The 15,602-nt window shown below is 35.1% G+C and overlaps 1 protein-coding gene across 14 annotated transcripts in view; it reads left to right on the forward strand.

The window, feature by feature from the left end:
- The window catches only part of LCOR (ligand dependent nuclear receptor corepressor), a 133,537-nt gene that overhangs the window by 51,809 nt on the left and 66,126 nt on the right, over positions 1-15,602 (forward strand). For 10 of the 14 annotated variants that reach the window (XM_024985870.2, XM_024985877.2, XM_024985869.2 and 7 more), the window contains 2 exons: positions 9,905-9,970; positions 10,304-10,383. The exons of 3 other annotated variants lie outside the window; for them this stretch is intronic. In XM_024985870.2, coding sequence (XP_024841638.1) covers positions 9,905-9,970; positions 10,304-10,383 — 146 coding nt within the window. Of the gene's footprint in view, positions 1-9,904; positions 9,971-10,303; positions 10,384-15,602 lie in introns of those variants that run through there. One more of the 14 variants, XM_059882007.1, reaches the window with a different exon arrangement.

The following is a 15,602-nucleotide window of genomic DNA, read 5'->3' on the forward strand; positions in this document are numbered from 1 at the left end:
AGCCCAGATATGATCTCATGTATTTCTAAAGCTTTAAGTTCTGTCTGTACTTAGATGATTTCCAGTTTTATATCCTGATCCCATTGTCTCCTATTTCAAACTCACTCATCCAGTTGTTTCCTGCACAGACCCACTTTGATTTCCAAGAGACAAGTTAGATTTAACGTGTCCAAAACTGAACTAAATTTCTCTATTCCACTTGTTTCTCCTCCAGTCTTCTCTTAGAAAGTTACATTACCATTTACCCAGTTCTCAGACCAAATAAAGCCTAAGTGTCCTCTCCCTCATTCTGCTAGTGCATCATCAAAGCAAGTTGGTTTAATCCTCAGGTTATACTCTGTATCCTTTCACTCATTTCTGCCTCCACCACTGCCACTCTGGTTGTCACCATTATTTCTTGCGAAGGCTGTTGTAATAGTCTCATTATAATACTTTACTCATTATCAGTTATCTGTGCAGCCACCTGGTGAACTTAAACAATATAAATCTGGTCATATTACTTCTGTCACTACCAGATATAAAATTAGTGAATTTCTGTTAAATTCAGATCCCAATCCTCTCACGTAGCCTCTGTGATCCTGCCTCTAGATATCTGTCTTGTCTCCTGCTTTCTTACTTTGCTCAGACCACACCAATTTTCTTGCTGTTTCTCAGATATACCATACTTCGTACCCTTCACTGCTTCAGTGCTGTTCCCCTTGTCTAGAACGTTCCTTTGTCTTGAATATCTAGATGACTTGCTCACTCAGTTCATTCAGTGCTCAAAAATTCAGCCTCTTAAGAGTCTTTTCCGGACCTAAGAATTCTCCACCCTACTCAGTTTTTCCTCCGCATTTCTCAGTGTTACCAGTAATGGTTTTTCAGAGTTTAGTTATTGCCCACCCCCACCCCCACCACCAGTCTGCTATATCCTTCGACCAGTTCTTCTCTTACTTATCTTTACCTCATTATTATTCATTGTCATTGTCATCATTATTTATATATTTTTATCTCCTCTGCCAGAATTAGAGTTCCAGATAGGAACTTTTGTCTGTGGTGTTCACAGCTGCATCAGTAGTGACTGACTCATAGTATGTGCTCAATAAATATAAGTAAATAAATATCTATAGTCCAACAAGGACAAGAGCCTCAGAAACAACAGAACTTTAAAAAAAAAATTACTGAACTCTCGAACAATAGTTTTAGTATCTTTGAGAAAATATGTAATGCCAGGGCTATTATGAATTCAGTAATGCTTTTTAAAGAAATAATGCATTTTGTTCACAGCAAAAAATGCATTTAGAAAAGTAGCGGCTGTATGTGCAAGCACATTTTTATTTAATTTGCAAACAGTGCTCATGTGGATGTACTGACCTTCTAATGACTGAGTTCCTCTAAGGAATTGTGGCCCACAGATTGTGAACTCCTGATGTTAATTGACTCATTCCTAATCAACTTCAGATTTGCATTTAAATGGCTTCTTTTTAGCATAATTACTGTACCCAAGACAGTTTGATATAACAGAAAAAATGAACCAAAACTGCCCTTGAATTTCCAAAGAACTAAATCCAACTGACCTAGTTACTTTCTACCTTTGCAATTTTGGCTACTTAACATCATGGAGTCTCATTTATGGCATAATATATGTAAATATAATTATATGGAATTATTTGGGTAATGTTCCAGCTTACTCGAGTTGTATTTTCCCTCCTTAATGTACTAATACCACTGTTTTTCAGGACTTCATCTCTCTCGATTTATTTCTGTCTTTGCTGTGATTACAGCTTTGCACACAAAAGTGTGCCTGTCATCTCTGTTCATGGGCTGGCAAAGCAAGCCTTAATTAATGTCTGGTTTTAGTTCATAGGTATAGGAACCTTTTTCCATTTGATATCGGTTGCTCTTCTGTTTCATTTATATCTGTTTCTTTAGGTCTTCAACATGCTAGACTCACAAAATGAGTCATTTTAAAATATTAAACCCATGAGGTAAATAGAAGGGTATATTTGTATTTATCCAACTAACACTTACTGACTGCAGTTTGGGAACAGGCAGGCTGATGTTAAGAAAAAGAAGAATAGGTTCCTGATCTTTGCTCAAAAATCTAGTAGGTAAAATCCACCCTGCCCCCCAATTTTTATTTTTTTTTTAACTGAAGTATAGTTTTCTAGCAGTGCGACTTCAGCACTGATGGAGATGTTCCTAACTTTGCCTGAGATTTTGGACTGAGATAAAGGATGCCTTAAAATTAACTAGATTACGGGTTGCAGGGGAACATTCTGGGCAGAAGGCTTGCTGTGCTTTAAAGGCATGGAAGCACTGACATGTGTGTAATGACTGATAAATCAGTCTGGCCAGAGCATAGAATATGTAGAAAGAAAATGGCAGGGCAGACAGAAAAGTGGTTTGGAACTAGACAGACCCTCAGTGATCTTGCATGCCAGCCAGGAATTTGAAGTCTTCAGTATTGTCAGTGGAAAGCTATCAGAGATTTTTAAAACTGAGAAAAGATGGGAGAGGTTTGATGGCAGTGTGAAGGATGGTTTTTGGTAGATTTGGTGATGTAGGGAATGTTTTAAGTAGTCAGATGAACTAAAAATTAAGAGATGTCATTAGTATGTTGGGTGAAGAAGTGAAAAGCCTGGACTTCATAGAGTCACTGGCTTGGTTTTAAACCGAGGGTCCGTGTCTTTGTAGTTAAATGAAAAAAAAAAAAATAGCTGCTTTGATTTTCTATTTTCTTACATATATTAGGTAATAGCAATAATACCTGTTTTACAGTGTTCCCCTGATGATATTATCATTTTAAAATATCATATATATTGAGCTTGTACAGACAAAGTAGAATGGTGGCTGGCAAGACTGAGAGTAGAAGCAAACAGTTACTCTTCCACTATGTAGTACATAGCTCCAGTTTTCTTCTTCAGCAAAATGAAAGAAGTACTGGAGATGGATGATGGTGCCAACAGTGTAAAATTTTATGCAATAGTAAATGTAAAAATGATTAAAATTATAAATTTTATATTATGTATATTTTGCCACTGCTTTCAAAATGATAAGGGGAAATACTATCAATCATATGCCAGTAATTTTTAAATTAAAGAAAAATATAACTTCCCAAAAACTGACTCAAGAAATAAAAAGCTTGAATAGTTCTGTAACTATTAAATAAACTTAATAGTTAAAACAAAGAGAATAACCCCAGAATGCTTTACATGTGAGTTCCTCCCTACTTTTTTTAAGGAAGAAAGCTTCCAACTTTTCTGTCACCTCCTCCAGAAAGTAGGAAAAAAGGAAATATATCTCAGTTCTTTCTAGAAGGATATTTGTCAAACCAGGCATGTAAGAAAGAAAATCATAGGTCAGTTTCACTCATGAAATAGATTAGCCCTTTAGTAATAGAAAAATTCTTCACTTTTTTGTTATATGCTTTTTTTTCTTTTTTAAATTCTTACTGGACTGTTGTGTTAGTTTCACGTGTACAGCAAAGTGGATCAGTTATACATATCCATATATCCACTCTTTTTTAAAAATTATTTTTCCATGTAGGCCATTACCGAGTATTGAGTAGAGTTCCCTGTTGTACAGTAGGTTCTTATTAGTTATCTATGTTTTATTCTTTTATCCTTGAATAATTCTTTTCCTGATTGTTACTGCCATCTCTATTGCTTTCTTCTTATCTTCTTACACTTTTCTCACAGCTGAGCCTCCCTCTTTGGGGTAACATACCTGTGTCACTCTGAGTCTGTTATGAACTGCATGCTACCAGGCCCTGTTGTTCAGTCACTCAGTCATGTCCCACTCTTCAGCAGCCCCATGGTTCACCAGGCTCCTCTGTCTATGGGATTTCCCAGGCAAGAATACTGGAGGGGCTTGCCATTCGCTTCTCTATATCTTCCCAACCCAGGGATCGAACTTGTGTCTGCTGCATTGGAAGGCAGATTCTTTACCAGAGACAGGGAAGCTCATGCTATGCCTTGTCACTTTTTTCTCTTTTGCTTAGTTAATTTAATTGATTAATATTTATTGTAATATTTACACGTTTGATATTTTTCCTGAAATTGTTTTTTTTTTGTTTCTTGTTTAGCATGCTTACTTTTTGTTTAGTTTTAAATTTTACTTCCTTTTGTAGTTGTTCTTTGTTGTTGTTTATTTCCTCCGGTGATTGGAAATTCTTCAGCCTTATCCATACATTCTAAAGCAAATTTATGTTAAACCTACATTTTCTTATTAACATCAAAGAGTAATGACTATTATAAATTATTCCCTCATCCTGCATGCACACTTCATCTAAGCATACTTTATTTACTCTTCTTCACCTAAGATTTTTTGAAATAGTTTGGGATGTTATTCCTAAATCATTAATTTTAAAAATTATATTGTGTTTAAAGAATTCTTTATCTCTTGTATTAAACTGAATCGCCTCATATTAGTAACAAGTGTTTATACTTAACTGTTAGTTTTGCTGGTACATTGCTTGCCATTATTTGTTTTTAACTTTTTATTTTGTATTGGGATATAGCCGATTAACAAACAATGTTGCGAGTTTCAGGTGAACAGCAAAGGAACTCAGCCATACACTGTTATTTTTTATATAAAGTGTTTGTCGTTTTTAGGAGGTCTTTGTTCTGAATTTTTTATTTTAGCTCGACTACTTTAACTGTTACTAGTACCCAAGTAAATGGATGTCTTACTTTTTAAATCAGAGCATATCTAGTATTTTTATTTTATCCATATCTGTGAATAATAGATTGGCTTTAAACATTTTTTTTTTAACCTTCAGAATTTTGTAAACATAGCTCCATTGGCTTTTAGCATTTACTTTTACTGATGAAATGACTGTCATTCTGAATCTCTTTCCTCTTATTTTGTGTAAATTAAGTAAAAATTTCCCCTAATTTTGGAGCTTTACTTTTATTTTTGAAATTCAGATATTCTGCTGGGAGAGTTACATGTATCAATATGCTTTTTTCCCCCTGAGTATTCTGCCCAGGACTTCTCAAAACACATTAACTATGAAGATGCATAACAGTATTCAACATCAGGAAGTTTTCTTTTTGTTCTCGTCTTCCCCCTTCATCCCACCCCATTTCTTAAATTTAATTTTTGAAAATTTTTAGTATTTGCTCTTTCTTGTTCTGGAAATCCTCTTTCACAGATCCTGAATGTCCTGGCCTCCTCCTCATCTCTAATCTTTTTCACATGATTTCTTTGACTTCAGATTTACTATGCATTATGGGGAGCCTGGTGGGCTTCTGTCTATGGGGTCGCACAGAGTCGGACACGACTGAAGTGACTTAGCAGCAGCAGCAGCAGCATGAGGACATTTCTTGAATTTTTTAAAATCGCTAATTGGTTGTATATTTTTCTGTTTAATACTTTATTTGGTTATTTTGGCAGTTTGGGTTTTCTTTTTTTCTCTTCCCCAAATACATATTCTGCACTCCTTTTCTAGAGCAGCTTGCTTTTTGTTTTAAATGCCATTTTTCCCTGGCTTCAATAGAAACACTATTTGTTAATTTTTTTCAACCTCTAGTATTTTTCTTCATTAATTCTGTTTCAGTTTGGGCTGTTAGTCTTGACTAGGTTATTGTTTGTCTTTAGTGTGTGTCTTATCAGGTTCTTTCATCAGTTTTTGTGCTGGGTGATTCTCAGGATGGTGAGTGAGCCAGCAGATGTGCTCCTCACAGATGTGGGCTGGGAGCAGGTGCTCAGGGAAAGAGGAAGAAGTCTTAATGCGTGTAATTGTCCAGCAGGGGCGGATTGCCTAGAGTAATGAGAAGACAGCCTTGTTTTGGCTCTTTACCTGTAGAAGTTCATCCAGACTGCTTTGGTTGTATGATAGATACCTTAAAGTAGCTGAAACATTGATTAAAAAGGGTTTAATTACCTCTGTTCCTTTGGATTGAGTATAAAAGATTGTGTAATCTGGTGCTTCTTGATTATTCATTTTGGTGCTTACTTTTAAAGAAGGTAAGTGTGGTATTCCCAAGTTAAAACCCTGAGTTTTAAGCAAAAAACTCCAGATACTATCAGTCTCTTTTTTTGTGTGTTTTAAGATACTCGCTGATGATTGTTACCAACAAGCACCTTTGAACTGATATTTTATAAAATAATGATACCATATTGAAGATTGAGCTCTTTTTTTTTTAAATACCAGGCACCAAGCTTTGTAAGAGCTTGGAGACCTTGATGTGAAAATTGTCTCTCAGACTGATAATCATTGTACTGTTCTCTCAGGAAAGGTTCCCAAGACACGTGAACCACTTTTTCATTCCATCTATGATATTTTTCTTATTTCAGAACTACAGGCTGTTGCTTACTTCAGTTGTCTGTGTATTTGATACATTCCTCTCATTACTTTTCATAATCTGCTTTTCCCATTTTGGTTAGAAATAGAGTAGAGATATGATTTAGATTGAAGAGGGTAATATGTGAGAAATTTTAATCTTCTGTCTTTTGTTTTTGAGAGGTAGGTTATTAAAATCAAACTGAAAACCAGAGAGCCCTAGTATAAGAGGAACATTCTGGGAAACAGGAAGGCCTTCCTTCCTAGCCTTCTTGGCATATTAAATCTCCTTGAGGACCTAAACATATGGAAAGAAAAACAGAAGCTGGGTTTAGATAGCCTATGACAACTCTTATGTTACAGAATACTTTCATAGACAGTGCTTTGCATGTAATATTAATAGAAGAGAGAAAACATAGGGCAATTAACATTTATTTAAAAGACAGGGAGTGATAATGTGAATTCTGAGGATGAGAAAACTGGAAACCCAGTCTCCTTGAGGGCGGGTACCATGTCTGTTCATCATTGCCTACCTATTCAGTGCCTGTCACTGTCCCTGATAGGTGGTAGGCTTTTGGTTAATGTATGTTAGATAAGCAAATATCTATTTGTTGAATAAACTGAAGAATGCCTTGACAGAGATAATATATTTGGGCAGAAGTGAAATGAAAAGGCTTCAGAAAATATGAGGACATAGAAATGGTAGATGATTGAACACGTTAGAATACCAGCCTGGTTGGAGCTGGGATAGTGAGCAGGGAAGTTTTGAGAAATAAGGCTGTCAGTGGTAGGTTAGGGTCAAATTATTAATTATAAATGGTTTTGATTGCTAGACTTAGGAATTTGGGATTTGTTTTTAAAAACAAAGGATGATTTTGCTGAACAGTTGGTCACATTGTTAGAGTAGTGTTTTAGGAAGACGATCTGAAGACACAGTGATTGTCTTGAGGTTGCAGTGAGAAGAGATTGGAGACCAGCTTTCATTCCAGTTGCAATGTTGGATGGGGATTCTTTGGCCAGTAGTCATGCTCAATAAAATTATTAATATTTCTTTACATGTAATATGTTACATACAGGTGAGTTTTAAGCCCTGGTGATTGAACATAATGACATAGCTGTCTTTTTCATTATGTATTTAATTTTCCTTGGCATTTTGTTGTTGATCTTCATGGCTTTTCTATGAGATCATGGTATAAATTTTGAATACATTTATTCTTTTCTTATTTGCCTTTTGTTAATGTCAAGCATAGCACATGAGACATTCCTTGTTGCTATGCAACTGCTAAATTCAATATTTAATATTAATAAAACTGAGTGGCATTAAATTCAGTTAAGCAGAGTAGGCAAAATATGACTTAACGGTATCTGATCAGTATCTGTGTGGTTTAATGTATTGTTGCAGACAAGAGCAAGACTTGTTTACAGTTGCTGTTTTGATCAAAATTAATTGTGGTTAAATCTTTGCTTTTATGACCAGATTTTTTTTCTTGTTTATTTTTGGTCTTTCCCTTTTCCTGTTCTTTGATAATGTGATTCAATTTTTGTTAGTGTTTTTGTGTTATTGATGTTATTACTATTCTTTCTAATTCTTTTATCTTTTGTAATTTTTAAAATTTTACCTACCAAGGCTTTTATTTGATTTTTTTCTTTCTTAGTATCATTTTTTGCTATATTTACATTTTCCCTTTGAAGAATTTATGCTGAGCATACACATTTGGAATTTGTTATTATTTCATATAAATCCAGGTGAAAGCATATTAGATTTGCTCTTCAGAATAAGAGCCACCCATAATCCCCTTTAGTTATTTGCAGTGTGTACTTGGTACTTGCCAGATATTGAAACACTTTCATTAATATTTGTGAAGTTAGAAATCCATTTTGGGAGTAAGAGGGCTCTAGAGGCAGGCTACAGGATTTTTTTTTTTTTCTTTGTAAGCTAGTGTTGAAAGTATCTAGTTTGCAGACCCAGGATAGGCAGTACTTAGCATTTCCTTCTCACTCCCTCACCACCACCTTCCCACCCTCAAAAACCTTAGCCCAACACTTTATCCTCCCTAGTGTAGAGAAAAGAGGACATAGTAATTTAGTGAACAGAGTTTTAATTATAGTAGGCAAATAATAAACAGGGTAGATATTTTCCATTTGTTTGAATGGGTAGTTTGGTTTTGTTAATGTCCTTGGAATAATTTTGATGGGAAGAACAAAAGAGAGTTGAAAAACAATTGATTGTTAATAATAAATGAAAAACCTAGAATCTAGAAATCATGAAAATAGTATAGGAAAGTCAAGTAACTACAGTGTAGATGGTACAAACTCTAGGGTTTACCCTATTGAATATGATGACTTAATATTAAGGACAGAGGAATCCTTTACAGTACAGTGTTACTCTTATAAGGAGATAAGATACTGTTTCTTGGGACCATCTTTCTTACCCGCTTACTTCCCACACTCTTTCTGGTGATTGTATTTGTGGTTAGGAAACGTCCCTGTTTGTGGGCCTCATGTGCCCACCAGGCTATAGGATTTTAAATTAGTGGTTCCCTCACTTTTGAACATGGGGGTACTTTTTAACAATTAAAAAAAATTGTAAACCCTTAGGTGATAATCAGATTATATGACAAAATGCATAGTGGCCCAAACTACGAGGAATTCAGTCAAACTTACATATTTTCTTAATTACAGTAATATTTCTGTACATTTGAAATGTGGACATTGAATGCACAAGACCATTTCTTTCTTTCTTAAGGTCATGTTTAAAGGACATTTATTTATAGGCCTCTTGTTTTACTTACTTGAGCTCCAAATGAGGTCATGATACATAGAGTTTGGAAACTGCTTTACTAACCCATTATTTGTTGTGTTGTATGAAGGTACAGTTGGCTTCTCTTTTGCATTTTCCTCCTTACTCTTAATATAGAAGACAGCAAGGTGACAAAGATATTTTTTAACTTGTTTTTCATTGAGTTAATCAGTGGTATTTGAGGTAATATATTAGAAAAGTTTAATTTTGTTTTCATTTTCTAAACATCTGTGTATAGGTATCTTTGAATTCTCTTTGTCTCTCTCTTTGTGTGTAATCAGTGGTTCATAAATAGACCCAGTAGTTACTGTGGCAGTGTGAACTAATGACAAAAGTCTTTTTCTTTTTGTGATACAAATGTTGTTTTCAGTGAGGCTTTTCCTTCTTAAAAAACTGTTAGATTGAAGAATCTATTAACTCAGTTCAGATTCAGAAATACGCTGTTTAGATTAACCCAGAACACTGAAAATTTTGAAGCAGTTTGACTCATTTGGAAAGGTGCCTCTTAAAATGAAGTTTGAAAGTTTATGTAAAGAGGTATTTGGAATTTTGTAAGATGGTAAGAGACCTCATGAATTTACATTCCTTCATTGGTTATTTCTACTGTTGTTTTGTATTGTCCTTGAATGGGTTGTGAATTTGTATTGAGTGTTAATCACTGACGAAAATGCAAATACTCCTTTTAGATTCGTCATTGACACTCTCCTCAGCATCCTTTCAATAATAATCTGGAGGTCCTGAGAATGGAAGGAAAGCACCATCATTTTTTCATGCAACTAGGTTAAAATTACTGTAGGGAATATTATTGTAATAATGAATTTTTTTCATCCTTTCAGGGTTTGAAAGTATTCTTGAAGGGCTGTTTGGACCTGCATTATTAAAAGATCTCAGTTTATTTAAAGGTATTCAAAATCTTTCTTTGGTATTTCAAATTCTTCCTGGTGACATAAATGATATCTTGGTGACTTAAGCCCCAGTCTCCTTCTCCTTTTTATTCACAGTTTTATATGGGATGACGCTATACCCATGTAAGCATCTTTTTGTATGTAGTTATCTGTGATAATGCAAATATACTTATGAATAAAGTATATTAACTAGTGAACAATTATTGCAGATAAGGAGCCTGTATTTTTGGTGTAGTTAAACCAGATAATATTTTTGAAATTAGTTCTCATTTGTTTCCTGAAAAATCCTCTTTTGTGACTATTAATTTGTTATTCCTACTGTTTTTGCAGACTGTGAACCTGAAAGCATTTCTGATTGGACTTTTGATGAAAATTGTCTATTCTGTTGCTTGAGAAGAGATAAAGTAAAGGTAACCAAGAAACTTGTGAAACTTGTCTAGAGTGGTATTTTGTAGATTTTATTTTCCCAAAACTTGGTTACTTTGTTGGAGAATTTGTAGGAGTACAGGTTCCATGTTCATTTATAAAGGATTTGATAATAACTCGGTTTAGCGATTTAGACGGTTTCTATTCTGTTTAGTCTGTTGAGAAATCTATATCCCAACATGCAATGCCCTATTTATGTAGTTCACTAGACAGAATAATTAACTAGGTCTCAAACTGTTGTGTTATTTTAAATATGAAATGTAATTCATGTAGTGGGAGTCATTTATACAGTAACAAGCACCTAGATCAAGTAGTTATTAATTCATGTAGACTTACGATGGACTGTGGTTTATGCCGTCTTATGTTTCTTCATAATACTTGAGCATGGATGCTGTTTATATTCAGGTGTAGAAACTGGCTGTACCTTAGGGTTTCTCTTGTTTTATTGCTTTGTGTTAAACATAAAAAGAATTTTGGTTTAGACATTAAAGTTGTTGGAAATTATTTATAATTTTACAGTCTTATGTTTCTTTTCATGGTATTTCTGTTCCATGGAAATGTTTAAAACATTTTTAATTCCTTCCTTTTCCTTGTACACTTCTGACTTCAAATCATTGACGAAGTTGTATCAGTTCTTCTTTGTATTGAATATCATTCTTTTTCTCTTTTCACAGTCATCACCGTAGTTCAGACCATTAGCATTTTTCTGGGCTACTGAAATAATGATTCCTCTCTCTCAGTTTTTGTCAGTGTGTTAAACACTGGTACGTGGTTAAACCCTTCTCCTCCCTGCCTTCCTGTAACCCTCACTCTTTGAGTAGTATGGAAATGTTAACCCACACTCAGTCTCTGGTGACTTTACAGTTGTCTTTGGGATTCATTAGCCTAATGCTCAGAGTCTCAGTACCCTCCCAGTTTGGTCCACTTCTCTTACCAATACTACTAGTCTTCTACGCAAAATTGGTCTGATCATTTATAGTAAACGACGTACTTTTACCATTTGGACTAGGCCATTGCACTTGTTCTTTAAAGCTTGAAATTCTGCTTGCTCTTAGTCTTACCTTAATTCTCCTTTCTTATAAATGGTATACCTCTGCTCTTACTGCTGTTTCAACACTTCACACTGTTGTGGTAAATATTACACCAATTATTTGTCAATTAATATTCTGCTTTCTGTTATTAATCCTCTTCTGTGTTTGAGTCTTGTGTTCCTGACTACATTGTCAACTTGTGAAGACCACGGACCATGACTTATGCTATTTTGTACCCTTGCATATAGCCATTCTACCATTATTTACTGTTGTTGGCAGGTTGCTTTAAATCAAAGCTAATTTAAGAGCATTTTAATGTTCTTCTTTTATGGCATCTTTTTCTTGCTTAAGTACATGAAAAAATTATTGCTGTGACTATCCAGGATGGTCTGTTTTTATTGAATTAATGAGTAAAGTGTTTTGAAATTTATTGCAGTTTGGAAAAGACCAGAAAATTAAGCAGCTACCAATGAAGTTTAAGTTCATCATTTTAAACTGTGTGTCTTTGTGTGTACATTCATATATATTGTGACCAATTATTGAGCAAGTTATTTAATAGGCATTTTGGCAGTACAGAAGGAGCCAATGATTGATTACCTTTTTTTTCAGAAGAGGATTGGGAGGAAAGCTCTTCTGTGGTCAATAATAGAGTACAGTATATTCTTGTAATATGATTGAGTTTCCCATTGCTATATGAGGATAAAATACTTCATGAATATTTTTAGAAGAAAATACAGAAATAGCAAGGCATGGAACCATGTGGCATTTAACCATGTAGCAGCTATTCTTACTGTTTGTAGTTCTGTAATTTTTAGTTAGTATTCTAGTTAGAAAGAATATTTGTTTGAAAGGCCAGCTAGATCTGGAAAAGGTAGTCTTCTCCATTAGACTTTTCACTACCTGTCTTTGGCATTTGTTTTTATCAGAGACAGCCATAGTGTCTGTGTCTTTGAACATAGAGAGAGCCTAGAAAACATAACTTGTCAGATACATAGCTTTAGTTGTGTTAGATTGAAAGTGATTGTGTTGAAACTCTTCCAGACATTTGTGCATCTTATCTGAGAAGGAGTAGATCTGAAAGTTAATTATACCTACGTTGGGTTGAGACTTGGCTGACTTTGGTGGCGGTGGTTTAGTCGCTAAGTCGTGTCCGACTCTTGTAACCCCATGGGCTGTAGCCTGCCAGGCTCCTCTGTCCATGGAATTTTCCATGCAAGAATACTGGAATGGATTGCCATTTCCTTCTCCAGGAGTATCTTCCCTACTCAGGAATCGAACCCAGGTCTCCTGCACTGAAGGCAGATTCTTTACCGACTGAGCTTTGAGGGAAGCCCGAAAGATTCCAAAAATGAAAGAAGTACGGGAGAGAGTGGTTAACAGCCAAGAGGTGGCAGCATAGAGCACAATATTGGAATTTTGATTTGAGGTTGGCATGGTGAGATACCAGGTAATATTTGAAAAAGCTGTTAGAAATACTAGTCTGATATTTAAGAATGAGATGCAGGTTATTCCTAATTGTTTTTAGTTAATTTGATTTTCATTGGATACTATTAGAATGGATAAAATAAATACGTTATTTACATTTACTTTCAAAAATACCTGCCCTTTCTTGGTGACTCAGTTGGTCAAAGAATCTATCTGCCTGCAGTGCAGGAGATCTGGGTTTGATCCCTGGGTCTGTCAGGGAAATCCCCTGGAGAAGGGAAAGGCAACCCACTGTAGTGTTCTTGCCTGGAGAATTCCATGGACAGAGGAGCATGGTGGGGTACTGACCATGAGGTTGCAAAGAGTCGGACACGACTGAGCAACTAACACTTTAAAAATATCTAGTGAAAAATATGAAGTTGCCTTTTTGGAAAATATAACAGGAACTTACCTAGAAATTAGTAAAATGATTGTTCATCTACACTTCAGTAGTTAGAAAATATATTTTGTATGGGAAAGACAAGTAACTATTTTTGAGCACCTACTATGTGCCAGTTACTTTGATTTGCTCCCATTTAATTCTCACAGCAACATCCCTATAAAGTTAGTTATAAAGCTGGTTAAAGCCATCCCAGTTTTACAGATAAAGAAATGGCAAGGATCAGTCTGAGTTAGGGCAAAGTCGCATAGCTGGGATTGGATCCAAGTTTTTAGAGTACGTGGATTTTGATTACAAAGCTAGAAACATGAATATGGAAAATGGTAGAGTAAGAATTAAGTGGTATTTGAAATTACTCAGTTTGGAAGAGGAAGAGAATAAGAGTGTAAAGGGGCATGAGTATATTTGAAATAGCCAGTCTCAGTTGTGCTAGGAGTCCATTAACGAGTGAGTGTCTACCTGCCTGCCTTACTTGGCTTCTCCCTTTCCTTCCTTTCCTGTTTGTTGGGCATGTAGTATATACTCTAAAATGTGTACTAAATGAATAAGAAGTCAGTGTACATAATGAGGTTGGAGAATTATAATATTATAGCTAACTGTTTTGACTGCTTACATACACCAAGTATATACACGAAAAGCTTTCTGTGTACTATACACTTATGAGGCTTTTATACTTTTTCTTAGCTTCTTTTTGAAATAATTTTAGATATATAAAACACTTGCAAAAATAATAAATTCCTCTATACCTAGGTTTCCCAAATGATAATGTCTTATGTAACCACAATACAATGATAAAAATCAGGAGATAAACACTGATAAAGTACTGTAATCTGCATATCTTTCAGAATTCACCAGTTACCCCAATAGAGTCATGTTTCTGGTCCGGGAGTCAATCTAGGACCACACTTTGTTATATGGCTGTCATGTCTGCTTTGTCTCCTTTAGTCTAATAGTTCTGTTTTTCTTTGCCTTTCATGATGTTGACACTTTTGAAGAATGCTAGCAAATTGATTTGTCTCATGGTTCCTCAGTTTGTCTGATAGTCCTTATAATTGAATTCAGGTTATGCAAGAATTGCACAGAATTGACGGGGTGTCATCCTTAGTGCACCATATCAGGAAACACTTGGTGATGTTTAATTTGATCACTTGGTTAAGACTGTGTCTGCCAAGTTTCCTATACTGTAGGGTTTCTGCTTTTTTCCCTTTTGTGCTTGATAGGTATCTTGTGGAGACATACTTTGAGATTTTGTAAGTATTTTTTTCTCATCATAATTTTAGCATCAATTGATTAATCTTGTCTGAAAAAAAATACTAGCATGGTGTTTACCAAATGATGCTTCCCTAGTTCTATTATTTCTTCAAACTCTATTTGTTGAAATCTTACTGTAAGGAAGATGTTTCCCTTCCCTATTTATGTTTTTGTTGTTTACCTGTCAGTATTGACTCATGAATTCTTATTTTGTTCTTTGGATTATAATTTATTGCAATCATTATTTATTTTGTAGTTTGAGTTGTTTTACATTTGTCCATTGAAAGCCCATTCTGGTTGGCTTTTCATCTTTTTTTTTGTTTATCACGTTTCTATCAGTCTTTACCTTTTTGCCCCGAAAACTGTTCCACACTTACCTTTGCTTTCTCTATCAGAACCTTGGATTTTGCCAAGGAATCCTCATTTCTTTTTTTTTTCTCTTAAACACCAAAAACATTTTGCTTTGGGGTATAGCCAATTAACAGTGTTTTGACAGTTTCAGGTGACCAGTGAAGAGACTCAGCCATAAATATACATGTATCCTGATGCTGGGAAAGATTAGGGGCGGGAGGAGAAGGGGACAACAGAGAATGAGATGGTTGGATGGCATCACCGACTTGATGGACATGAGTTTGGGTAGACTTCAGGAGTTGGTAATGGACAGGGAGGCCTGGCGTGATGCGGTCCATGGGGTCGCAAAGAGTCGGACACGACTGAGCAACTGAACTGATCCATTCTTCCTTGTTTTTTTAATTTGGAAAATTGTGTAAGATAGCAAAACACTAGGTATACTCATTGTACTAGAACATCATTGCTTCTAGACCTCCTTAGTTGTCTGAGCTACAAAATATGTGTGTTAATACTTAAATATATGTACACATACACCTGTATTTCTATGTCAGAAGCTATCTTGTGATGCTGTTATTAATTGTAGGGTTGTGTTGATAGCATGAAGAGCTGATCCAATAGTAGTGAAGGAGTACTGGAGAGAGAGAAAGAATTAAAAATTACTTTCAGTGTTTCATATCCTTAAACATGGACTAATTTTAAGCGATGA

This window comes from Bos taurus, chromosome 26, assembly GCF_002263795.3.
Source record: "Bos taurus isolate L1 Dominette 01449 registration number 42190680 breed Hereford chromosome 26, ARS-UCD2.0, whole genome shotgun sequence".
Lineage (NCBI taxonomy): Eukaryota > Metazoa > Chordata > Mammalia > Artiodactyla > Bovidae > Bos > Bos taurus.